Genomic DNA, 25,966 nt, shown 5'->3' on the forward strand with positions numbered 1-25,966 from the left:
TTTTAGCCCAAAAAAACGACCATGTATAGTAAGGCGTTTTTAGTTGAAAAAAAACGACCATGTATAGTAAGGCATTTTTAGCCGAAAAAAATGACCATGTATCGTAAGGCCTTTTTAGCCCAAAAAAACGACCATGTATAGTAAGGCGTTTTTAGCCAAAAAAAACGACCATGTATAGTAAGGCATTTTTAGCTGAAAAAAACGACCATGTATAGTAAGGCGTTTTTAGCCGAAAAAAAACTACCATGTATAGTAAGGCGTTTTTAGCCCAAAAAAACGACCATGTATAGTAAGGCGTTTTTAGCCGAAAAAAACGACCATGTATAGTCAGGCGTTTTTAGCTTTTTTTTTCGGCCAAAAAAGCCTTACTATACATGGTCGTTTTTTTCGGCCAAAAAAGCCTTACAATACATGGTCTTTTTTTGGGCTAAAAACGCCTTACTATACATGGTCGTTTTTTTCTGCCAAAAAAGCCTTACTATACATGGTCGTTTTTTTCGGCCAAAAATGCCTTACTATACACGGTCGTTTTTTTGGGCTAAAAACGCCTTACTATACATGGTAGTTTTTTTTGGGCTAAAAACGCCTTACTATACATGGTCGTTTTTTTGGGGCTAAAAATGCCTTACTATACATGGTTGTTTTTTTCGGCTAAAAACGCCGTGCTATACATGGTCGTTTTTTTCGGCTAAAAGCGCCTTACGATACATGGTCGTTTTTTTTCTGCCAAAAATGCCTTACTATACATGGTCGTTTTTTTGGGTTAAAAACGCCTTACTATACATGGTCGTTTTTTTCAGCCAAAAAAGCCTTACAATACATGGTCTTTTTTTGGGGGTAAAAACGCCTTACTATACATGGTCGTTTTTTTCTGCCAATAAAGCCTTACTATACATGGTCGTTTTTTTCGGCCAAAAATACCTTACTATACATGGTCGTTTTTTTGGGCTAAAAACGCCTTACTATACATGGTCGTTTTTTTTGGGCTAAAAATGCCTTACTATACATGGTCGTTTTTTTGGGGCTATAAATGCCTTACTATACATGGTCGTTTTTTTCGGCTAAAAACGCCGTGCTATACATGGTGTTGTTTTTTTTTTGTTAAAACGGCTTACTATTCATGGTTGTGTTTTTCGTCGAAAAATGCCTTACTATACATGGTCGTTTTTTTCGGCCAAAAAAGCCTTACAATACATGGTCTTTTTTTTGGGCTAAAAACGCCTTACTATACATGGTCGTTTTTTTCTGCCAAAAAAGCCTTACTATACATGGTCGTTTTTTTCGTCTAAAAGCGCCTTACGATACATGGTCGTTTATTTTCTGCCAAAAATGCCTTACTATACATGGTCGTTTTTTTGGGTTAAAAACGCCTTACTATACATGGTCGTTTTTTTTCGGCCAAAAATGCCTTACTATACATGGTCGTTTTTTCCGGCTAAAAACGCCTTACTATAAATGGTCTTTTTGTTTTAGGCTAACAATGCCTGACTATACATGGTCGTTTTTGACGCTAAACATTCCTTACTATACATGGTAGTTTTTTTCGGCTGAAAACGCCTTACTATACATGGTCGTTTTTTTTTTTTGGGCCAAAAATGCTTTCCTATACATGGTCGGGGTTTTTTTTCGGCTAAAAACGCCTTCCTATACATGGTCGTTTTTTTCGGCTAAAAACGACTTACTATCCATGGTCGTTTTTTTTCGGCTAAAAACACCTTACGATACATGGTCGTTTTTTTTGGCCAAAAACGCAAAAATCCTGTTGTGACTTCGATGGCTGATGACATTTCAGGAAATGTCCTGTTGTGATTGAGATGGTTAGATGACATATCCCCTTTCTCCGACAGGAACAGGTGGAGAAGATCGAAGCCAAGAAAGCTGCACAAGAGCAAGAAATGACAACACAGAGAATTAAGAGTATCATGACTTTTAATGTGTTGTGTTGATCTTTTATTTTTTTTAATTAAAAAAAAAATAATAATAAAGTCTTTTATGCTTTCATTTATACATTTGAGTGTGACACTGGGCTGGCTCCGTGGCCCACTGGTTAGTGCGTTGGAGTGCAAACGCAGTGGTCCAGGGTTCAAATCCAGCTCCGGCCTGTCGCTCTTGCGTGTTCTCTTCTTGCTGGCATGGGTGTTGTCCGTCCACCCTCCCATCCATTTTCTCATCCCCTTGTACTCACAAGGGTCGGGGTCGGGGGGGTGTGCTGGAGCCTCCCCCGGCTGTCTTCAGGCCATCGGCAGAGGGGAGGGGGCACCCTCGCCCGGCTGACAGCCAATCAAGAAAACCATTTGCACCGTTTTTTTTTCAGCCAAAAATGCCTTACTATATACATGGTCGTTTTTTTTCGGCCAAAAATGCCTTACTATACATGGTCGTTTTTGACGCTAAAAATTCCTTACTATACATGGTCGTTTTTTGGGGGCTAAAAATGCCTTACTATACATGGTCGTTTTTTTGGGCTAAAAATTTCTTACTATACATGGTCGTTTTTTTTCGGCCAAAAATGCCTTACTATACATGGTCGTTTTTGACGCTAAAAATTCCTTACTATACATGGTCGTTTTTTGGGGGCTAAAAATGCCTTACTATACATGGTTGTTTTTTTGGGCTAAAAACGCCTTACTATACATGGGGGGGGTTTTCGGCTAAAAACGCCTTACTATACATGGTCGTTTTTTTTTGTTAAAACGCCTTACTATTCATGGTCGTTTTTTTCGGCTCAAAACACCTTACTCTTCATGGTCGTTTTTTTCGTCGAAAAACGCCTTACTACACATGGTCGTTTTTTTCGTCTAAAAACGCCTTACTATACATGGTCGTTTTTTTTTTTTTGTTAAAACGCCTTACTATTCATGGTTGTGTTTTTCGTCGAAAAACGCCTTACTATACATGGTGGGGTTTTTTCGTCTAAAAACCCCTTCCTATACACGGTCAGGTTTTTTTTAGCTAAAAACACCTTACTCTACATGGTCCTTTTTTTCGTCTAAAAACGACTCATCGTTCACTTCAAAGAGCCGAAATCCTCAGGCCTGCTCCTGAATTATTTAAATTTTTGCAACATTTGTTTATAATTGTATGTATATGTTGTTGTTTGTGTTATTATCATATGCAATTGAATAAGTAGACCATTTCAGAATTCGAAATTTGGGACTCTCTCAATGCATAATGGGACTCATACTTTTCTGATCAGCGAGTCCCTGGGACTCGCTGCCGGTAAACTGTAAAATTATCACTGCAGAGATTACCGCTTTTTCTGCACTCAGTGATTGACTTCTATGCAAAGTCATTTCTCAACTTTCTTCCGTGCCATGTCATGCCTGTTTTGAGTGTTGATTTACTTCACATTAAGAAAATAAATACATGTCCTCGGCTAGACCTCAGCTTCAAAATCAGTCCTTGGTCCCTGGCCTTGGAGGCAAGTCCTTGGTCCTTGGCCTTGGCCTCGGAAAATTTCTCAAGTCCTTGGACTTGGCCTTGCTTCGGAAAATTTTCCAAGTCCTTGGCCTTGGCCTCGGGTTGCTGGTCCTTGGACACAACACTGTATTCTGTGCTGCTGATTATTAACTTACTGCCGTTTCCATGCATTTCTTTATTTTATGTGTGGGGGGTGGGGGGGGGGGGGGGGGGCTTCAGGATATATCACGTTGAATGTTTGAGAGTAGACTGTCCCGACCGTATGTCGCCGAAACTACCGTATTTTATTTTTATGTATCAGGGAAAACACACAGGATGGGTATGATTTGACTTTATTCTAACTACAGACAAGCATCAGTGTGCTGTCGTTCAACTGTCAGGAACATTTGAAGGTGAAGGTTCTGCTTGTGTTCGCTGGTAAGCACACAGCTGAAACACACCTAAAGTGGATGAGACATAGAGAGTTGCTATTACACGTGTGTCAGTGACATAACAAGATTGTAAATGGAATCTGTTTTGATTTCAAGGAAAGATTTAATGGAGTGTAAATGTAAGGACACTATAAAACCTTTAACAGTTCAAAATGACTTTCACAAAACTTGAAACAACAGTAAAGCAAATGATCATTTATTAAGATGTCGAATTCCGGTATGTTTATTTTCATCATTCAAAAACCGTTAGGGGGAAACTAGGTTTAATGTTAAATGTGATTTCTGGCATCCCGATTTGAAATTCCAGTTAGAAATTATGAACACTAAAAGCTCACTGAAATCAAAAGAACATTAAAGCACCTTGCGACACTGGATCGTCTCGTTTAATTTTTATGACAGATGTCTCACTAAGTTTTTTAAGCATTGTAAATTCCATCAGTGTAAATAAACCAGAAGTGAAACCACAGTTTGTGTGGACACGTCAAGTGTGTAAAACAGTTAAAAAGTAAAAACAAACAGAAAAAGACTATGCCATCAAAATGCTGACTAATTTACATATGGTAATATTTGTTGCTAAGAGTTCTATCAAAAAGTCCTCGATAAACTGTAATTATTCCACTGCATTTTAATTCACATTGTCAGAAAAGTCACATTTTAAGACCTTATGTTAAAGTATGTAAAGTATATTGTTTCAGGTAGCATTTGCAGAGGTGTGCAGCTGTACTGCATCATTATGCGAGCTGCTTCGAATGATGGACATAAGAGGGGCAATTTATCAAACTGCCAACATCGTGCACAACATATCATAAACTCCCAGTTTGGCATCTGCAAATTTGCCTATCAGTTGGTATTTTTTTCTTTTTTGGCGGAGGGTTGGTTTTTAATTATTGGCATTTCTTAAATCTTTTTTTTCAAAAATTTAGTGCGGGTTCACTGTATCACTATATGTGAGCAGTGAGTGTCCCAAGCAAGGTTTCGATCATCCACATCGATGGCTGAATTCCATCACCACACATACAGTAAGTAATGAGAACAATCAGAAATACCTGCTGCAAAAGCGAGGATGATGGCCACCCAGCCAATAATGTAGGACCACGAAAATCGCCAGTCCAAGAAGCGTTTCCCGAAGAAAGTCACTGTCACTCCCGTGTAGATGGAGAGAGCCAAGAGAGCAAGAAAACCTGAGGGAGGCATCAATAAGTCTACTGTACCAGATATTGCACTGAGATAGTTGGAATGTGTGGAATGGAAATGCTGATGTGCAGACGAGTTCATGGAAAAGGATATTTTCTGTGTCACCTGAGAGGACCAGGGCAATGCCCCCCATGCGGACCCTCTTGTTCTTGGTACCATTGGTGAAAGCACTCAGGCCGAGCACCACACCAGCAAAACAGCTGAGCACAGCCAGCAACATGAAGGCGCGAGTTGCATCCCAAAAGGCTGAGGGTTACATGGTCACTTGGTTAATGTTTCCACACAAAAAAACAAAACAAAACTTACTTTCAATCAACACATTTTCAGTTGAGAGATGTGAGAAAACACAATATTGAGGTGCTATTAGATACTTTGTTCCGTGAACACTCTCATAACTCAAAAAACTTGTAGCCCAAATCATTCTTACCCATTGAAATGAATGGAAATGAAATTAATAACAAATTCAGCGCTCCCCCCTCCCCCAATTTTTTTACAAGGTGCTTTTCAATAATGAAAATAGCCCTCTAGAGTACTGTGCTTTATATATGAAAAACATAATGTAATAACAAAATATAATGTATGGAATGAAACTGTGTGTCTATCATATTCATCGGACTGTTCCTTTTGCTGTGATCATTTTATAGAAATACTGATATGCATGAAGACGGTCCTCAGTCGGCTGCAGTAGTACCATTTTTTTCCCAGAAAGAATATAGAACATACTGAATTTCTGTAAGTATTGTTCTATTACACATGTGTCAAAGTCAAGGCCCGGGGACCAGATCTGGCCCGCCACATCATTTTATGTGGCCCGCGAAAGCAAATCAAGCATGCCAAGTTCCATGATGCTTGCTAAAGTCTGAACCAAAATTTCAAATTGTCATATGTAATCAACAATAACAGCCATTATTCTTTAAAACTAGTTATTCATCAATTTGTTGTGCGCTGTGTATGTAATATGTGGAGGGGATTAAACATTTATATGGTTTCCTCAAATTCATAAGGGCCCTCCCAGGGAAACCGTAACTACAATGTGGCCCGCGACAAAAATGAGTTTGACACCCCTGTTCTATTGTCTGTCTACATGTTTTACTCCACCGTTTACGTTAAAGACAAGTCAGATTTATTCATATAGCTGTTAATCACAGAAAGGTCTCAAAAAGAAAAAAATATCTGTTGCTTAAAAGGTTAATAACACCACTACACCTGAGCGCTCTGCTTTTTACATTGGTTATGAGCATGAAACTATGCAGGCTTGAGCAAAGGCAAATACAGGTATGTTTTACATACACCAAGTGTAATTCTCTTGTCTGCATGTTTTGTTGGATGGTGACCTATAACTGAAAGTGGAATTCAACTCATTAATCAACTTGATGCACCTGTTTTTGGCAAGCTACTGCTTGTTGTGAGGTGAGTTGAGTTCACTGGCACAGGACAGAGATCATGTGTCAAATTTAGGCTGAAAAATCAACGCACACAATCGCCAGAATGACATCGTACATCTCGAAACACGTCTTTACAATGGTTGTCTTGTCACCTCACAAATCCTCGAGGCCTTACCTACAGTGATGGTGTGAGCATGACATTTGTGGTTGATGCAAAACCTCCAAAGGCCCTGATTGGCTGAGCTCCCCGAGTAACGATACTGCATCCAGAAGTCGGTCGCCGTGGAGACAATTAGGAGCACTAATGCAGCCACGCCGCAAAGTGTGCCTCCTCCGGCCAGAGTGTACAGCATGCTGGAGAAGTCGGCTGAACTTCTCTCCTCCTGAACTCACAAGGCAGAGGATGAGAGTGAAGGACAAATTAGAGGAGCTCCCTTTGTCTTGTTCTGGGATTGCTTAAATATGTAGTGAGAAATTATTCATCAGACACAACGATAATAGAGTAATGGATGTTATTTTTGATGGAGCTTCAAGTTTCTGTGGAATGTTGTTATAACTCAATCGTTACACTGCTAAATTTTAAACACCGCCTCAATTTACACTTACTGACCGCAACATTAGGTACCCCTCCTCATTCTATCGAAATCCAATTTTTCTAGTTAGTCATTTCTAACATTTTGGTTCGCTCTCAGTCGCAAATATGAGACAGCTTTCAGTAGGGTTAGCACTCATATTAAAGTTTGATTGTACAAAAAAATTTACCACAGCGAATTCACTCACAACCCCCATCAGAAAGTTTAGCAATTCTAAAAAGCAAAGCAAATGTTTTCCACCTAAAATGTTTTCCAAAGTTAGTGAAATGGGTTGAGGCTAGCGACACACTTGACCTCAAAGCGGACTGACAATTAGAGTGCGTGATCGGCAGCTCCGAGCCATTGTTCACTTATTCCCCTTTGTGCAACGCACACTCATCTGCCAATAATGAACAAGTGAGGTGTCAGCAGTCGCGGTATGGGTCAAACCAAACACAATCTGTGTGATTATTTACGATTCTCTGCTAAATTAAAACACTAGACTATAGAAACAATAAAAACAAACAGGACATCAGTCTACTACATAAAAAAATAAAATAAATGTATATTTTGAGCCCAGTTCAACCTATTTAAAACCAAACCAAACAAAGGAGCGAAGCAAACAAGCTCCAGATGTCTGCGGCAGTTTCACCTTAAGATCTGAGGCTCTTCACAACGTTGACTTTTGGAACTTGAAAGAAAATATCATCTAAAGAGCACAGATATGCTAAAAAGTCCAGCATGTTCTGATACCTCTTGCTTGGTTGGGTGGTCCTTGCAGGCTGGCTGGGTTTAACAGGGTGCGTATGCTTTTTAAGCCCCCCAACCGTTGGCTTGCATTGTCCCCCCTCACAAAGGGGCGAATGATCGAGTGCAACATGTGAGTGATGACAGTCTCTATTTTACCCTCTAATAACCTTTATCCATGCAACAAACATATCTGTCCCCTATGTTTTTGGCATACAAACTCCATGACATGAACATATGGCCTTCATCACAAAATAATTTTAGAGTTGAACTTGACCTTTCATTCATAGCCTATTATCGGTACTAAATGTATCATGTTGTTATCATAATTATGGAAGATGTGAACCGCAAAGAACACACTTTGTCGTTTCCATTCGTAAGGAAGAGAGGCTTAGTTGTGGTCCAAAGGGTTCAATCAAGGCCTTACAATAACTAGAAGAAAAAAGGTGTACTTTTGGGTGAGTTGAAAAGGCTTCGCTTTATCATGAAGTTGGACAAAAAAGACAGGCGGGAGGTCCTCACATGCAATATTCTCATCACAATTTTCGCCTCAGAGAAACATTGATTTAATGCCCCGTTAATTCTCATGACATTGTTTTATTTCAGCCCATTGAACTCAAATGGCCCTTTGGCAGATAAAACAGCACAATAAAAGATCCCACTGTTGACCAACAATGACGAGACGTGTGGCACAAACATCGCTGACGACAACACGCGCCGATTAAAAGTATTTCAACATACAAACACAAACGATTCATAGCGTAAGGTAAGCTGAGGTTGGAATGGTTGAAGTGAGACATTGTGCAAATCAAGTGAGGGAGTTTGGAACAGTTGTTGACACATCTTCTGTCAATCAAACCAACAGCTTTCTGCATAGTAGCTAAGTCGAGTTGCTATGGTTATATTTCCCAGTGCACAATCTCTTAATTTAAAGTGACTGAATTGAAAAACAAAAACAAAACACATTTTAGTTGGGTTATACCGCCCCGGTTTGACCACAGACAGGGTACGTGGTGGAAAATGGATGCAGGGTTGGACTGAGAAGTCACAGAATGCATGCTAACCATCCTTTTAAAGACTGCTACTTGAAGATTATTCAGCATCCCACATGACATCATCACTCCAAAAGGGCACGGCTTTTGATCAGTCAATAAACTCTCATCACAATATTTCTTATTTCAATATCACCTCATCTTACAAGAAAGCTGAATTGTGCTAATCTTTGACTAGGTATCAAATGTGTTGGGATTTCAAAGACACCTGTAAAGACCAGTCAACTGTCCTAACGGTGCAATCCGTGAATTCCATTTGTGTGCAACCAAACGCATGTGACACATCGACAAATTGATGCGTTCAACAAGTAAATGGCTAGCTCCTTTTCACATTGTGCAATGTGATCATGTTACCCACTTTTCATTCAGTTCATACTTCCAAGAACGCAGACATAAAATGTGCAGAGTGAGCAACATTACAAAAATGTGCATGTGTCAAGGTCCATTCAGTATACGGCAAAGCTAGATAAACCTGCATACATACATCAATCACTTCGTATTCCAACCCAAAATCTCTTGGTTGGTTAAAAAAAGAATGATTAAAAAGGCACATAATGTAATACATTTTCAGCACAGCATTCGATTCTATTAATATCAATCTTTTGTAATTTGTCAATGAAGTTTAGTAAGCCAACAGGAATAGGACAACACTTTTCTACTGCAGGATGGTGTTAAATATGCATTTTAAATATTTTGAAGTCATTGTTTACTTTTCGTTCTATTAAGGTTTTGTCACAGGTTTACTCCCATTTGCGGTTCTTTTGGCAAAACTCAATTCGCCGTGACAAACCTCAAATACAATCTCCGGATTTAAGGTGCAAGTTACAATCCAATCGTCTGATTATTTTTGTGCATACAAGCACAGCATACAACTACACTATTTCAAGCCAGTGTATGCTCAACAAATCGTACATTTCGTGATGGTACAACACTTCCATGTTGCTGCTGAAAGTATTTGCTCTCTTCTATACCCAAACAAAATATCTTTTGACGTCAATGACAGCATGATTTGATGAGCATAAAACAAACCAGGTTTTCTACGCTGAATGAACCAACAGCATGGACATCTTAAGACACAGAAATACAAAAAAATGCAAATTTTTTTTGTGATCTCACACTGGGATATACTTCATGCCCGATTGAGTGCTCGCGACTGATTTTGCCCTGAGTTTCCCGACTCTCTCAGGGGTTGGGAGCCCAGAGGACGACAGTCCGATCAGCGGAGGAAGAGAGGAAGGTTCGGTCTTCGGGATGCCATCGACACTGGATCACCTTGTCCGCGTGTTCTCCTGCCAACGTCTGAGGGACTGCTTTTGTTAGGTCACCTGCATTCAAAGACAAGGAATGAAGCGATGTCAATAGCTACAAGTTTCATAGTTAGCATAACATGAGTCGCCGGAGCAACATAATTCTTGGCTGCTACCTTGCAGGTCACTGATGATGATTTTGTTGTCATAGGAACCTGTGAGAAGATGATGGGCTCCGGGTGAGAAGCGTACTGAACGAATGTCACTGCTGTGGGGGCGGTACGTCTGGACAATGCGGCCTCCTCTGATGTCATAGAGCATACAGGTGCTGTCCTCCTGGCCAGTGGCGAGCAGGCGACCGCTGGGATCCACTGCCACGGAAATAACGGCACTTCCTGCGCAAAACAAAATTCTGCGTGGGTTTTCTTCGGGTACTCCGGTTTCCTCCCACATTTCCAAAAACATGAATGGCAGGCTGATTGGACACTCAAAAATTTACTCCCACTCACACCTGGGGACAATTTAGAGTCTAAATTGTCCCCAGGTGTGAGCGTGAACATGGATGGTTGTTTGTCTGTGTGTGCCCTGCGATTGGCTGGCAACCGGTTCAGGGTGTCCCCCGCCTACTGCCCGAAGACGGCTGGGATAGGCTCCAGCACCCCCCGCGAACCTTGTGAGGATAAGCGGATCGGAAAATGGATGGGTAGGACATTTGCTGTTCGTCAGTGAGCTTGTGACATCAATCGCCCTTCCCTCACCCCCCGCACCACTGCTATTCTTGTCCACAGTCTTGTCACATCCCGCCTTGATTACTGCAACGCTCTCCTCTTCGGCCTACCTCAAAAGTCCCTCCATAAAATCCAGCTGGTTCAAAACGCCTCTGCTCGCATCATCACAAAAACATCTTCCCAGCAGCACATCACCCCCGTTCTCCAACAGCTCCACTGGCTCCCTGTTCAACATCGCATCAATTACAAACTGCTTCTATATACATATATGGCCATCCACAACCTGGCCCCTCCTTACCTATCCGACCTTCTCCAGGTGCATATCCCCTCTCGCTCCCTCAGATCCTCGTCCTCCCTCCGCCTGTCAGTGCCCCCTGCCCGACTGAGCACCATGGGAGCCAGAGCCTTCAGTCACGCTGCTCCAAAGCTTTGGAACAACCTACCTCCGGACCTCCAAAACTGCACACCTCTTTCCACTTTCAAGTCCCGTCTAAAAACACACCTGTTCAGGATTGCCTACAACACATAGCTCTTCCATGTTTTTACGATTTTATGTCCTGTTTTTATATAATATCTCGTTTACTAATTTTTACATTGTATTTTCTTATTGTTTGTACAGTGTCCTTGGGTGGCATGAAAGGCGCTTTTAAATAAAATGCATTATTATTATTATTATTATCCATCGTTTGCCGCAACTCATTATGTGTCCCTCCAAAACAATTACATTCTCGAAGCTGAAAAAAGCGGACCCTCCAAAGTTGGATGTCAACCGGCATTTTACGGCAAAAAGATGCCTCTCAAGTCATTCAAATAATTGGAGTACTAACCATTGCAGTGACGATAGCAAATCTAATGCGACTTCAGCATAGTGAGCATCTAAATCATGAATTCTGAATCTCCACAACACATTTTCCAAGGTGATCTTGGTCTCTGATACAATTTAACCCCATAGTTAGTAGTTCAGTACACACGGCTCTGTATGTAGGGCAAACTTAATGTCACAATAATAAGTAACAATACTGTAAATGAGCCGGCAAAGAACGGAATGTACACTGAACGGATGCACTTTGGCCTCTCTTTCACATGACAATGAATGAATGCGACGGACTTACCTGAGCCATGCAGGGTGGTACCCACAACACGCACACAACTTGGAACCCGCAGGTCCCAGAAGCGGACTGTCTTGTCCTGGGATCCAGAAGTGATCATCCACCCTCCCCATGTGTATAGAGTCAAAATGTGGCCTGTTCAAAAGCACAGGTGAGCCCATGAATAAACTATACGGGTCTATACAACACCGACTGAATCTTAGCTGTGTCTGTCTGTGTTGAGTTGGTATGCTCTCACTGTTCTCCCATTTGATTCTGTGGATTCTGACTTTTTCCAACGGTGAAAAAATTATATGCACGTACTATAATCCTTTCGTGGTTATCTGTCTGCACTTTCTCAATTGATTTTGTTTGCCTGCTCCAAATTTACATCAATAGCACAATTTCACACATCTATCTATCTATCTATCTATCTATCTATCTATCTATCTACATCAATGTGTCACAAAAAAGGGTTTGAACCGTCAAATCATTTTTGAATCAAAGAAATCGCTCCACTTTGAAATATATCGAGCTACGTAGCGAATCGTCTTTTATCGGAGAGATATGTCTTTGAAGGAAATGGCACATTAACAGTGCTGACAAGTTCATTCAAATGGACGTAAAATGACAACCAAAAAGTCACTGCAGCATCCCCTCTTGAACGGAGCTGTTCCATATCGAATCGAATCAGGTTTACTATTTCAAACTAAACTGAAGTGCTTGGTTGCTTATAGACCTGTACTAAATGTTGAACCAGTCTTCCAAAAAAAAATTCACGCCAGAGCAAAAAGTTTCAGATACCAGTGTGCCCACTCAAGGCGTGAAGGCCCTGTCCTCTCTGGCAGTCGGTGGTGTAGATGTTGCAGTCTCCAGCTCCAGCACTAATCAAGATGGACCCTCCGCTCTCGGGCCCCTCCATGAAGGCCAAGTCCCTGATGGTTCCGTCATGCATGCTGAACTCCAGATCAGGACCTGAATGACATCATAAGACCACCTCAGTATAGAGTCTTGATCCTGCCTGACTCAACACCTAATAATCGTGCACCTGTCGCATTGCAGCTGTCAGCATTGAAAGGCAGAACCTTGACATATTTGTCATTGGAGCCGGTGGCCAGCAGCTGTCCACAGTGGCTCCATGCGACACAGTAGATGGAACCTTTGTGGTGTTTATTCCTTCTGAAGCGTACCACTGGCTGCCTAACGGCATCCAAGGTGCTAAACATGCAGGGAAAAATTGCAAATTAATAACTGTACAAACAATTTATCTAAATGCATGCATTGAACAGTGCCCTCTGAACACCATCCACCTGACAACATGTGACGGTTTGATGGGTAGGAGGAGTCCAGACCTGGTTGTTTCGGTGTCAGGGTAGGCGCAAACTCGGAGGGTTTTCGAGTTGGAACCAACAGCATAAAGCGATCCAGACGGATGGAAGGCCACGGATCGTACCGCCTGTGTGTCTTCAAGCTGGCTCACTTTGTAAAACTGGGTTTTGGCCTTTCCTTCCTATAAAGAAAGTCAGAGAAAAATAACCCCCTTGCCGAAATTTCTTTCTTTGTAACTGATTTTGTTTTGTTGATAGTACATGCTGGGTTGTGCAACGTGTCACATGGCTGCTGGAATCATCTTGCCCTGGGCCTCCAACCCTCTCAGCAGCACTGCAGTCACAATGCATGAATACAAAGACACAAGAACATACCTTTTAAATGGCCATGATTTAATTTGCAGACTAAGTGCTCAGAGGAAGTCACACATAAGTTGATGCGTACCGTCCTACATGTATGTGGCCTTCTATTCGAACTTTAATCACATCGAGCTGATGTATTAATTCTGGAACAAACCACTATTCATTACCTTACAGGAAATGGTGACTCGCTGGTGTGTTTCAGGCAATGGCTCCCTGGCCTTTGGGAGGGGATGCTGCTTACACTACCAGGCTTTGCTCTTTGCACCACCCCCGGGTCTTCTTGGGTGTTAGATGTGCTACCGTCATCTGCCATACCATTACAATGCTGGCCCAGAGGGGTCACCTCATCTCCGTGGTGGTCAATGCTAACGTTCATTTCCTCCAGTTTCTGAATGGATCTGGACAGAAGACTCTGTGAGTCCATTTAGAGAAATAATACTTTCCACCCATGTCACACACGCTTCAAAAACGTCCAAAACGATTCATATGAAGCCACAATTGCCAAAGATTTTTAAATGACATTGTGTACTCCAAACATACTGTGCGTGAACCACAATGCCGGGTGACATAATGTGAGTCATGCTGATGTGACTTTGATCGACATACTTGGGATATACTGTAATTTTTTTAAAATCGACTGCAAGTGTATAGATTAATGGTTAGTAAATTATCTAATTTATTATGCAAGTCATTATGACTCTGTATGAACAAAAAATCGTTTCGAAAAACGACTTAATCAAATGTGGGTACTGCAGTGCTAAATAATGAGTGACACCCCAAGCTGCAAAGCATAGCCACTAGGGGACAGCATAAATGCATTGGCAACGCTCTTCTCACTCGTGTCCAAACAGAGCTTCCGGACGTGCAAAAAGTCCTGTAAACTTCATTGGTCATGCAAACAGATAGAAGCTATTCTGTAAACATGGATTAAAAAGGACTATTTCACGTAACAAAGTAAAGCATAGCCAACTGCAATATGTATTTTAGAGCTGGTTAATGTCATTTTGGGTCCTGCACCTGAGCACGTAAACACTGGCGCTCATTGTGAATTTAAGAAATACAAACTAATGATAGAATATATGGTCGTTCATGATTTAGTCAATTGTTTTATTTTATCTTTAGTTTCCATTGCTGTTTCATAAAGTCAAAATATATTTCTCAGAATATTTGACTATGATATATACAATTTCACCATGAGGAAAATGAAATCCTAAAATAGTCACGAGCTGCATTCCTATAATTCCCCCATTATATTTTTATTGTTTAATGAAACTGTTGCTTTAGGTCCCTGGGATTAACCTGCCAAAAATTGCTCCTCAAAACTACAAAATTTAAGTCATTGATGAGCAAAATGCTCTCAAAGGAAACAATTGCCGGTATTCAGAGGTTGCAGATCAAGATATAGATTTAGACCCGTTCCTTACCGAGTGAGGAAGGTCTCAGTGAGGTTGTTTTGGGTTCCATCGATTGGTTTCACACCACCTTCAAGCAACATCTGCTGGTAAAGCTGCCTCTGCTGTTGCTTGTGTTCCAGATGTTGCTGCACACGCAGACGCTGCCTGTAGTACTCCTGCATGTGCTCTGTGGAATCAGGACGCTGACACAAACAAACCAAGAGCAAAACATGGTGATAAATATCTCGTCTGTATAAGCAGGAGCACCGATTAAAGAGGTGCAATGTGTTGCTGCTGTTTGATTGCCATTTTGCAATTGCCGCTAAATTTGGTATTCTGTGTATTGAAACACAGGCAATTTTCTTTAGGTACTCTCACGTCCTCCTACATTACAAGAACATGCATGCTTGGTTACAGGGATTGAAATCTCAAACTTGTTCTTCTATAAGTGACCCGCAATTGGCTGGAAGCCAGTCCAGGGTGTTCCCCCCTCTCGCTACCAGGAATCGGCTTACCTGGGACCCTGCTGTGCACAATTGTTATAGAAAATGGGGGAATGGATGCAAATGTGTCAATCAATTATCGTCACGAACAGGAGCACACACCTACACCCATTTACTGTATATTATAGACAAACTCTCCACTGCCACGTCTCCCCTTCTCAAGGCCTCATGCTACATCATCCATGCCATAAAAAAGTTTTCAGGGACCTCATCATATCTCGTCTGCACTCTTGTCCCTTCAACTCTGTCACCGCCACTTTTTATGCACACACACACACACACACACACACACACACACACACACACACACACACACACACGCACGCACACACACACACACACACACACACACACACACACACACACACACACGCACGCACGCACGGACGCACGCACGCACACACACTGGATCCAATATGAAAACACGTTGCTCCATTAGCTGGAACCTCGGATGCATAAAGATGAGTGATGCCGGAGTCACTGGGCCACCTTGGGTGCGACAGCAAATCAAATCAGATTATCAGGCGCTTCTTCCCATGACCTCCGCTACTTTCACGCAGCGGTGCCACCAGGTCACAAGTGTCTCTGGACATTTGCGGCAGGGCAGTTAGGAGGGATTTATAAGCAGTGGCAGTATGGAGATGAGGTGGTTCAAGGGTTCAGGGGGAATCAATTCGAAATCTCTTAGGCTCTTGTTACTCTTAGTCATAATTCCCATGACAAGACATTGCCTCGGACAACTTTTGTTATTTGTTTTTACACTCTTGATTCATTGAAGCAATTCAGCCTGAGCAGCCAAAGGTGAGCACTTAAACTACCACCTGCGATGCTTTTTTTATCCCCTTTCAACAGACATCACATACACATAAGCTAACTAGAAGGTAATTATGTAAACAGCAAGGTCTGCATACTGTTTCCTAAGAAAATTAATGAAAATATCCAAATGTGGCCCCAAATTGTTTGCGGTATTCCTTGATCTGATCTTTACGTATCATCAAAGCAGTATTTAGTGTGACCAAGCAGATCTCTTCAAGTGCCAGCAGATGCCAGTATCATGACATGATGCTACGTTGTTCCGACATTTTATGGACTGCTCCTTGAGCCCCGGGACCAAGATTTTTATGATTTTTTTTCGAGCACACCAAACCCTGTTTGTTTTGCCGATACATTCCAGACCCCACCAGCATTAAGTGAAAATCTGTGCTCACTGTGATTATTCATATTGCTGTTTTGATGAAAGCATGTCAGAGACTGAAATTGGGATGAAAATCAATAACATGCCTCCCTTGAATGATTGGCTGAGGCAGGTCAATGTAGTCAAAAAGATCAGTTAGCTCATTGTTTCCTCTCTAACCTAACTTTTTAGTTTATTTTTCAAACTTTCAGATTTATTTATTTTTTTAGGCCAGTTAGAATCGATCCAGTCTGAACAAATGGATGGTATAAATCGTTTGGGGTGAAAAGAGTAATTTATGTTGGAACAACTTTAAACTATAAATTGTAGACATTTACATTTATCTATAACCTATGCAAACAACAAGACATATGAATGCAGTTTCTTGTCGTCATTTGCTCTTGTTGTTACCTCAGCTCTTTCTGTGCATGCTGTCCCACAATCCCTCCCAGGAGTCAGGGGGGTGCGCGTGGTCTTGGGACCTTCCAAACCCCGTGGGTACTTTCTACATTCAGAAAAAAAAAAAAAAAGCCACGGGCCAATTAATATCACTTCAAAAAAGAGGTTCAATGTTCAATCCGTTATGCCGGTTGCATTTCGAGTCAAGAAGCGGTTCCGATATTTACTTCTCAGGGGAATCATCCAGTTGATGAAGATTACTCTCCACCAGGCTTCGACTGAGAGCTGATTTCATGTTGACCTCCGTGCCTCTCTTGTCCTGGGCAGCCAAGCCGTGTGACAGTCCGTCCAGAGCCGGGTTCAGGGATCTGGACATGTAGGTGTCGGCTGAGTGCGGCCTCTGACGGAAAGGTGAAGCCGGGCATGGGGAGAGGCGGTTGATGAGAGGGGTAAGAAGGTCGGCGTAACCGGCCTTGCTGGGCTTGACCAGACGGTCGACATGGATGCTGAGGGTCTTCTGTTGGAAGGCGCATGAAAATGCACCAGGGGAAAGGTTCTGCAGCCAGGAGAGCAGCGACAGATCCAGTTCATCGCAACCGTTCCCGCAGAGCAAGTCTACGCCGAGTAACACCTCGCCCTCTGTTATTGCCTCTCCAGTTGCTTTGCTCTACAAAATATAAAAGTAAAGGTGTTCGACCGATTGAATAGATTTGCTCGTACAAACGAGAAAAAGAAATATTGAGGTGTGCAATAAGCATCCATTCTCACTTCATTTGTTCATTCATTTATGAATTACAAATACATCGAGCAATGCCGGAAATAGTGGCAGGCAGAACAATTAAGTGCTCTTCCATAAAATGAAGCCATTGCCATTCATACCACAGAATAAGTCATAGTTTCCTTGCACGCCCTATTGCAAAGAAAAGAACAGACACTGTTCTAAAAAACGTGTCGCCCCACCTGGCAGAATTCGACACAGCACTCATAAAGTATCCCTTTGATGAGCAACTGGAAGAGGCGGTTCCCACTCGCTCGGAAGCCTGCCTCGCTCAGCTTCCTGTCCGCTGGAATGAACTCGGCGACCATCACGCAAGCCTCCTCGAAACAGTGGACGCGCGCCGTACTCGGGTTCCATTCCTTGAACTCAGCATGGTGGGTGAGGCGAGGCAGCGTGAGGAGGAGACACAGTTTGCTGTAGTCCTCCTTAGACGGGCAGAACGCCTCCAAGTTGTGCAGGCACTTGACAGCCTCCTGCATGGTGAGCTCCAGCTGCACACGACAGATGATTATTAACAGTGAGCATGGACTGTAGCTGTCAGTATTATGGCATATTCAGTGAATATAATAATTCAGCCATCCTGGCCTGAGGGAGGTTTACATTCTCGAAAACGATCTCAACAGGTTTTCTAATTTCCATTCGTTATACCAAGGAGGGAGTAAGCTTCTTAAGATAACTTCTACTTTCTTATCGGTGGTGATTTGATCTCTGTGAATGCTGTTGTTGCAGAGGTTTGTCAAAGCTGTCTTTGTTTTTTTAAAATGGTAGACAACAGTACTGTAAAGTGGTGATTAGCATATCAAAGCAATTGTTAGTTACTGAGCAAATTAAAGCGAACTAATTAGATTCTTATGTGTGTTGAGGAAATACTTAATTTCAACATCTTTGTTAACCTGGCTTTGATATTCCATAAAAAAAATATTCTTGTGTCCTAACATTGCTTTCATAAAGCAAATTGACTGGTGAGGCAAGACTTTGGGATTTGCAAAAAGTTTGAACTAGCTGAGCACAGCAACTGTGTTGTTCAGTCTTTTGTTTTTGTTTCTGAGCAACAGTGTGACTTTTCATGCCAAAGAACAAATATTATGTGCTGGAAATGAAAAACATACATTTTGGGGATCTTTAGCTGCAGACATGGCATTATTTACATACAGAGCCTCAAGAAATTTCTGCTTCAGAATTATATATCGGAACCTGAAAGAAAAAACAAAATGGTGTTGATATTTTCACAAATCATTCATTCATGTCTGTGACATGCTTCCGTCAAAATATCCCAAGAACCAAGAATTATCGGATTCTTTTCACAATACATTTATACCCTTTCTGAAATATCTCCTAACCTTTATGTCACCTTTCCTTAATTTTTGTTGGATTACGTCATTGGGTCAAGGAGAGATGTAAAGGTTCATCCTTGCTACTTTGCGAGCTACAATCAAAACGAGACATCGGCAATCACACTTGAAGTCACTGCTCACTTCATCAACCAATTGCCAAATTAGATTTGACATTGTAATGTGCAGATACCGCCCTGCTCCAAATTTGTCAACAATTTAGCAGAACCTAATGTTGATGATACTGTCAACTGTATGCTAAACTGTGCATCCCACACCGCAGCTGTTGCTTGAAAGTGGCAGAGAAATTCAGTAAGGTATGTAAATTATTATGTAAATTGGAAAACGGAGAACAGCTTACAGACACATTTAAAAAATAGGCACGTTACAAAAGAGTTACTTGATAAAATGCCTTCATGGAATTCAATTCATTCAATCGTAAATATGTGACCATGACAGGAACTTGACTTCTGGTTGATGTTTAGATGGTTTTACCTTTTCTTGTCAAACTTGTCCAACCCTTCTAAAGGCTGAATGAACTGCATCACCTCCTCCCACTGACCATCCAGAATGAGTTGCCTATCAGTGAGGAGCGAATGAGTCTTTTTGTTGAAGTTCTTATAAGGTGTGTGATGTGATTGCACCTGAGGAAGAGCATGTCATCGGAGTAGAGACCGTTGATGATACCGCTCTCCTTCTCCAACGCCAACATGCTGATGTGCAGCTTCCTGGCGCTGAGGAAGTCGAGGACCAGTTTGACCACTTCTGCCTCTTTGATGTTGATTGTCTCCTCTGCTGTCATGGTGACCCCGCTTCAAGTGGCAGTTTACCAGCCACTTAAATCCAGACGCATTTGGTGATACATTTGGAGACAAGTGACAAATCAATCTATTTATTACAGGTACGACTTGTAGAGAAACTGTAAAAATACACGACATGACATCAGCAGCCTCATGCCTGTCTTTAAATTATGCGATTCAAGGCAAAACACAAAATGTACAGGCTTCTGTGTATCCATTGTGAACCAACATTTCCTGAGCATTACTATCTTTATGAAGGGAATATGATGTTTGAAAGTAGCTCTTCTGTTGGATGTCATTATTGTACCTAATGTTGTGACTATAGTTACAGTATAAAACAGCACAGAAGGAATCCGTTTTGCAACAACAGTTTTGGCAAGTCATCAATCAATTCATTATGTCATTAATTAAATCAATGCACCTCTTGGTGTGATTCCCAGTTAGGGTAACGGGTATTTGGTTTGTGCTTCACACTAGCGATACATAAATAAAGGGGGGAACAAATAGAAACATGATGCCTATGTACGTTAAACAATTCGTGCTGCTACTGAAAGGCCCAAACACTGGTCGTGGTTTTTTTTTCTCGCTTTTTCACTTCAGTAATCATCACTGCAAGTTGCATTTGGTCTGCTGTAACACCAGCGCGGTCGTTATCTAAGATTCCAACATCTGCAATCTCAGTGACGCGTGTAATACATCATGTGCATCTCTGCTGGCATGCCAACGGTTACTCAGTGCAACGTTATACGCGTTTATAAGAAAATCGAGATTCTTCACGCTGCATGCATGGTGTGCACTATTTGTTGATAGTAGCCGAAAGTGCGTTTGTGGTGGGTCGGCACCGCCCAGTCCCTCCACAATCAAACGCGCACGCAGGGAACAACACAACCCCACGCCATTCATTCCCACGCTCCACACATGATGTCGCGTCGAATCTCTACCGCATCCTGACCTGTCACAGTGCGCCAACGACGCGCCAAACCAAACAGCGTCCACCAAAGTGCGGTCAATAAATTCCGGCTTGCTAGTAGAGCTCTCCTCCTGCCTTATTTGTGGCGCGCAGGTCGCGTTGTCATGCAGACGCACGCAGCCGCAAACGGCCAATCTGGTGCGCCATTGACGCAGCGTCGTCGCACCTTCTTTGGGCAAGGTTGAGGAATACCGACAACTTCTCACCTGCAAGGGACGTGGGCACATCTGTTTGTGTGCAGTGCATCTATCTATCTACTGTCATCGATCTACGATCGATCATAGATAGATCGATCTAGCGATCGATCGATCGTGTGTTTTCCACACGCCGGTCACAGGCTCGGCTGATGAATGACCGCCCTGCGTACCAATTGGTCGTTCACCTACCTGGTTTTAGAACGGCTCCCACACAGGAACTCCTCTTCCAGTTGAATAAGACCTTATGGAGAGAGATGACAGGACATTGTTGTTAATGTAAACAAGACAACAATGCGATTTTCACGCTGACTGTTTTGCCCAAGGGTGGCACGGTGGTCGACTGGGTTAGCACGTCCACTTCACAGTGCAGAGGTGCAAGGTTTGATTCCAGCTTCGGACTTGAGGTGTGGAGTTTGGATGTTTTCCCCATGCCTTTCTCCGGGCACTGTGGCTTGCTCACATATTACAAAAACATGCATGGCGGGTTAATGAAACACTCTAAATTGCCCCTAAGTGTAATTGTGAGAGAGAATGTTTGTCTGTGTGTGCCCTGCAATTGGCTGGCAACCAGTTTAGGGTATAACCCGCCTGCTACCCGAAGACATCTGGGATGGGCTCCATTACACCTTCGTGAGGATAAGTGCATTGGAAAATGGATGGATGTTTTGCCTGAGTAGGAAAAGATTGTAGTTATTAAGACTGAAAATGCCAACAAAATCCTCGCGTATTTTAGGGGCCATGCTGAGTTTATTTATTGGAGAAAAAAAACAAACATATTGCGCAAGCTCTTTTGACACCACATTGACAAAAAAAGAGTCATCCTAGCAAGAGGGTATGAATGCACATGAACACACTGTACAATAAAAGCTTAGTTTAAATATTTGCTTCCCTTTCCTGTGGTCAATAACCAAGAGAGATACTAGACTACATTTTAAACAAAAGTACATGCTCCTTGAGTCAAAAATCCCCCCCAACCTAAATTATGCATCACATCACTAGATATGCGCACAGAAAACCTGTTTGGAACTGGCACCAACAAAAATGGTGCATTTTTACCCGTATGCAGCAAATCATCATCAGTCTCACAACATTGTGTGATTTTTCTACAATTGCAATGAACGATCCTACTTGAAAATACTTTGTATAAACATGTTCCAACGAAAACACACTTTTCTCATCATGTTCATTTGGTTGTCAACACATTTGTCATTTAGAATGCTGTCATTCTAAATACATAAATGTTGTACAACCATGAATAGAATTGAGATTTTTAGCTTTCTGAGTGGTAATCTACAATTTATTACTCCAGGTAAACGACTTACTGACACAAGAGAAATGCTTCTCAGGCGTCATAATGATGGATATTAGTCTGTATGACCGACTCCACCATGTGTGAATATAAAATATCTTTCTGAAGAAAAGCCTAAAGTAAACCATCACAAAGGACAATTCCTCCCATAGCTGTCATCTATTAGCAATGAAGAAATTGTGTAAAAATGGAAGGTGCTGGAGCGCTGACATAAAACCTGATCATTATCCCTAAAAGTTACTTGAAACATCTTGGATTGGATGAATCCCGCAGTATCAATCGAGTTCAAGCTCTGGCGTGGAGGTAAATACAAGAATACGATGTTTAAAATGGCGAACCTGCATTGTTTTGAGCTTTGAGCATCTTTTGTCTGATATCAATCCAAAATAAATAACATTCTTGATAACATAAAAGTAGAGAATATATACAGAAATACAAAATAAATTACAATGCGTGTGAATATTTACTAATAGGTCACTAACAATAAACACCTACAATACCTGTAATCCCATCAACCCTGGCTGTAATTACAAATTCAAAACCAATTGGGTTCTTGTATATCATGTTGCATATAGCTGGAAACAAAAGTTCTTGCTTTGATATGAACAATCTTCCAATTTCCAGAGTATAGCACTAAAAACCATCATGTACTGAATCGATCTTTGAATTTGGCTGTTATGACAACCGTTCATCCGAACAAATTTGGCTCTTGCTTTCTTACAAAATGTTGACTTGGGTCAACTTCCATCCAATTCATGTCAAAATGTGTTCATGCCAACGAAAGGGCATTTTTCTAAATCTTGACATTGAAGAATTGTTGACATTTTGACTTCAAGACTTCACCTACTTGTGCGATCTGGGGAAAAGGTCATCCTTGTGAACTACAGTATACAGTAAGTGCAAAGAAATCACAAATGGATGAATTCTACTGAATTTACTCAGTTACAAGTAAAAAATAAATAAAATAAAGATCCGTCACTACCTACAACAACATATTTTCCCACATCTTGAAGAATCTTATCAGGAGTGATGTCCTACATTCTTCCGAAGAAAATGGTTGTGTAAAAGCTGAAACCGTCTAACTTTGTTGAGTTGAACACACACGTGCTGTGTGGCGAACGCTAGCTGTATGCAATCAATCTTTTTTTGGCCCTTAGATTTATGTACCTCAATATACAAACACGTCTACCGACAAATAGCAACCAAAAAGGCTTATTCCAAAACATACAGAACAAAATCTCCGAATGTTGCTTTACAATCAGCTCACTGAACTCACACGCTTAAAGCCCAAGGCGTGTAAGGCCGCACCATAAAACTTATTGCAAATGAAATTCAATCTATACATGAAATATAAAAATTCAGTGTTCTGAGTAAAATGTCCTAGCATTCATACGGTCTTGTTTATTTTTTTGTCTTTTTGGCACAAAAGGAAATATAAATGAAATCATTTTCTACGTCTTGTCTTGAAAAAATGTCAAGATATTTACATCATTCAACATCAGTGGTTTACATTCCACTTGTAGCAGGGAAGTGAGAACCACGGGGAGCAGAATCTGACAAAACTCAAATGGAAAACATGTTGCGGTGGCATTGCAGGTGTTTGAATCATCATGGGAATTAACGGTGGGAGTCACGTTCAGTTTCCATCAGGACTGAGGGGCAGGCACTACTTTTTTCGGGGTGGCTGGCTTCTTGGTTTGCCACAAATGGCTGTGGATGGTCACGGCATCCACGCTGGCTGACATGGTCTTAGCTGGTATCAGGCTGAACTGCTTCTTGTCCGAATTGTACTTGTACAGGCCGTCGATCATCTTGCGCGTGATGTTCTTGGGGCCGATGCCTGTGAGCTTATTGATCTCCTCGGTCTCGGGGCAGTAAGTGTACAGGGAGCGGAACTGACAGCCGGCATCGCGGAACAAAACCAGGAAGTTGTTTGCCTCTGATTTTTCCATTTCCTGTTGGCAATAGAAAACAAATCAGAAATTATGAGCTCAATCTGCTGAAGTCAAGAACACATTTCGGCAATAGGAGGTGAGCCCAACCCTGCGGTTTAACAAATGTAAAACCAGTAGTGACAAAAAGAAATGATACTTGACACTTTATTAACTGTAATTTTAACATTTAACATATAATTACCGGTAATTTGCGTACACATTACTACACTGTACGTGTCTTTAGCATCAATGACTGAAGCCACAGAGTGGCTTGTCGAGCTCTTACGTCCAGGATTTTGTTCTTCTGTCCTTCATTGACCTTGCCAGCAAGGCAGCAGTGGGCCAATGCGTTCTGGATGATGTGCTTGTTTGATTTGGCACTTGGCTCCTTGTAGAGCTTCGGTCCTGGGTGGAAACAGGACAGAAAGCTGTTCATTTCGGTTTTCATCATAATTGACTGAGACGCCTCCAGTCATTCCCACTTCTTACTCTCCGTCTTGACTCACTCATTGAAAGGCGAACATACCACTAGAGCTGGCTTGCGAATTCCCAGTGTAACAGTGCAGTGCAGTTCTCCACCACAGCCACAGTATTTCAACATCTTAAATGCCAACAACGAGTGTTAGCGCACAACGAGCAAAAACACCAACCTGTGTACTCTGTGACTGACGTAACGGAGGAAGTTGTGGATCCATTTTCCCAGTCTTTCTCCCCATTCTTGCTGCTGGTGCGACTCGGGGACAGGAAGCCATCTGCCGAATCTGGCCTAGAAGACAACCCCACCCCAAGAATGTTAAATCTACTTTTGAAATGGCTGCTTCACCATAGAATTCTGCATCCAGTGTAAATGCATTGTATTCATGCATCAATTTGAAGTCAAATTATCTTTTCAAAGAACTATCACTCTCACTATGTCATCACATACGTTGACATAATCTGCGTAATTTTGCAACAAGGATGGTTAAAAAAATAATTATAAAGAAGGAGTCTGATCTTCTGGTGCACATTATTAACCCTTTCAGGCCCAGCGGTCGCTGCGGTGGACAGCTTATTATTTTTTAGCAGTTTACAGGCTATCGTTATTGGTGCATGAAAGGGTTCATCAGAAGTCGAGCAGCAAAGCTTGCAAAGCACAAGGAGCCGTCATGTGAAGCAGTCTGGTAGCAGTGTTTAAGGTCAATCACTTGGGACAGCGCTAACTGAATCTTATCTTATTAAAATTTTTGTTTTATGCATGTCAGATCATTTTAACATTCATTACGTTTGTTCTATAAATGATCAGGAATGCAAGTTGAGGGCGGGTTGTGAACAAATACAGCAGTCCCGCTATGCATTCCATCAGACAGACAAGCTTTAAGTGATGACCATGAGAATAAAAAACAAACAAACAAAAAGAAAGTGCTCTGCCTAGTCAAGTCAAAGCCAGTGTGAGGGCGAGGTACAGTGCAGGACTGGCGCTGGAACAACATGAAGCACCGTGATCTGAGGACCAAGCAGCAACTAACCTTCTCCTTCTCAGTTTAGGAGAGCCCAGATAGCAGAGGAGACCGCCAGAGGCTAAACTAGCACTTCTGGCATTTGTGATTAAAACAGGACAGAAGTAAAAGGAGGAACAGTGGCAA

The 25,966-nt window shown here is 41.8% G+C and overlaps 3 protein-coding genes across 7 annotated transcripts in view; all 3 read right to left on the minus strand.

The window, feature by feature from the left end:
- Positions 1 to 3,736: 3,736 nt before the first annotated feature.
- Positions 3,737 to 7,793, minus strand: lim2.2 (lens intrinsic membrane protein 2.2). 2 transcript variants are annotated; one of them, XM_086115673.1, is made up of 5 exons: positions 7,756 to 7,793; positions 6,606 to 6,813; positions 5,151 to 5,291; positions 4,898 to 5,032; positions 3,737 to 3,860 (listed from the first exon to the last, which is right to left on the minus strand). In XM_086115673.1, the coding sequence occupies exons 2-5, from the start codon at positions 6,781 to 6,783 to the stop codon at positions 3,790 to 3,792; spliced, it is 525 nt and encodes a 174-aa protein (XP_085971799.1). In that variant the 5' UTR covers positions 6,784 to 6,813; positions 7,756 to 7,793; the 3' UTR covers positions 3,737 to 3,789. The 2 variants fall into 2 exon arrangements, with proteins under 2 accessions (XP_085971799.1, XP_085971800.1); XM_086115674.1 differs by having other exon boundaries at positions 7,655 to 7,790.
- Positions 7,794 to 8,326: 533 nt separating this feature from the next.
- On the minus strand, positions 8,327 to 21,483 carry LOC147202188 (WD repeat-containing protein 47-like). Of its 2 annotated transcripts, none has more exons than XM_086115186.1 (16): positions 21,291 to 21,483; positions 19,779 to 19,970; positions 19,630 to 19,713; positions 18,913 to 18,997; positions 17,986 to 18,294; positions 17,253 to 17,692; positions 17,038 to 17,131; positions 14,980 to 15,152; positions 13,723 to 13,953; positions 13,454 to 13,526; positions 13,217 to 13,374; positions 12,913 to 13,082; positions 12,669 to 12,839; positions 11,889 to 12,020; positions 10,225 to 10,443; positions 8,327 to 10,126 (listed from the first exon to the last, which is right to left on the minus strand). In XM_086115186.1, exons 2-16 carry the CDS (start codon positions 19,934 to 19,936, stop codon positions 9,984 to 9,986), a joined length of 2,640 nt encoding a protein of 879 aa, XP_085971312.1. In that variant the 5' UTR covers positions 19,937 to 19,970; positions 21,291 to 21,483; the 3' UTR covers positions 8,327 to 9,983. The 2 variants fall into 2 exon arrangements, with proteins under 2 accessions (XP_085971312.1, XP_085971311.1); XM_086115185.1 differs by lacking the exon at positions 21,291 to 21,483 and adding an exon at positions 20,887 to 21,009.
- A 345-nt stretch (positions 21,484 to 21,828) lies between these two features.
- The window catches only part of camsap2a (calmodulin regulated spectrin-associated protein family, member 2a), a 39,736-nt gene continuing 35,598 nt past the window's right edge, over positions 21,829 to 25,966 (minus strand). For 2 of the 3 annotated variants that reach the window (XM_086115183.1, XM_086115182.1), the window contains 4 exons: positions 25,850 to 25,915; positions 24,995 to 25,110; positions 24,631 to 24,749; positions 21,829 to 24,365 (listed from right to left, as the gene is read on the minus strand). In XM_086115183.1, the coding sequence (XP_085971309.1) occupies positions 24,057 to 24,365; positions 24,631 to 24,749; positions 24,995 to 25,110; positions 25,850 to 25,915 (610 nt within the window). In that variant the 3' untranslated portion in view covers positions 21,829 to 24,056. The remainder of the gene's footprint in view (positions 24,366 to 24,630; positions 24,750 to 24,994; positions 25,111 to 25,849; positions 25,916 to 25,966) is intronic. The other variant, XM_086115184.1, reaches the window with a different exon arrangement.

This window comes from Hippocampus guttulatus, chromosome 7 (assembly GCF_054856545.1).
Source record: "Hippocampus guttulatus isolate MCC_2025c chromosome 7, RoL_Hgut_1.0, whole genome shotgun sequence".
Lineage (NCBI taxonomy): Eukaryota > Metazoa > Chordata > Actinopteri > Syngnathiformes > Syngnathidae > Hippocampus > Hippocampus guttulatus.

What these genes read in the sequence shown, in the direction of transcription:
- lim2.2 (XM_086115673.1), bottom strand. Translation starts at nt 6,783, where the DNA reads ATGCTGTACACTCTGGCCGGAGGAGGCACACTTTGCGGCGTGGCTGCA. An exon ending in TGCTCACACCATCACTGTAG is followed by an intron (nt 5,292 to 6,605) that starts GTAAGGCCTCGA and finishes TGTAACCCTCAG; the next exon opens with CCTTTTGGGATGCAACTCGC. An exon ending in CATTGCCCTGGTCCTCTCAG is followed by an intron (nt 5,033 to 5,150) that starts GTGACACAGAAA and finishes TGCCTCCCTCAG; the next exon opens with GTTTTCTTGCTCTCTTGGCT.
- LOC147202188 (XM_086115186.1), bottom strand. Translation starts at nt 19,936, where the DNA reads ATGACAGCAGAGGAGACAATCAACATCAAAGAGGCAGAAGTGGTCAAA. An exon ending in CACGTTGCACAACCCAGCAT is followed by an intron (nt 13,375 to 13,453) that starts GTACTATCAACA and finishes CTTTCTTTATAG; the next exon opens with GAAGGAAAGGCCAAAACCCA. An exon ending in TACCACCCTGCATGGCTCAG is followed by an intron (nt 10,444 to 11,888) that starts GTAAGTCCGTCG and finishes TGTTTTGCGCAG; the next exon opens with GAAGTGCCGTTATTTCCGTG.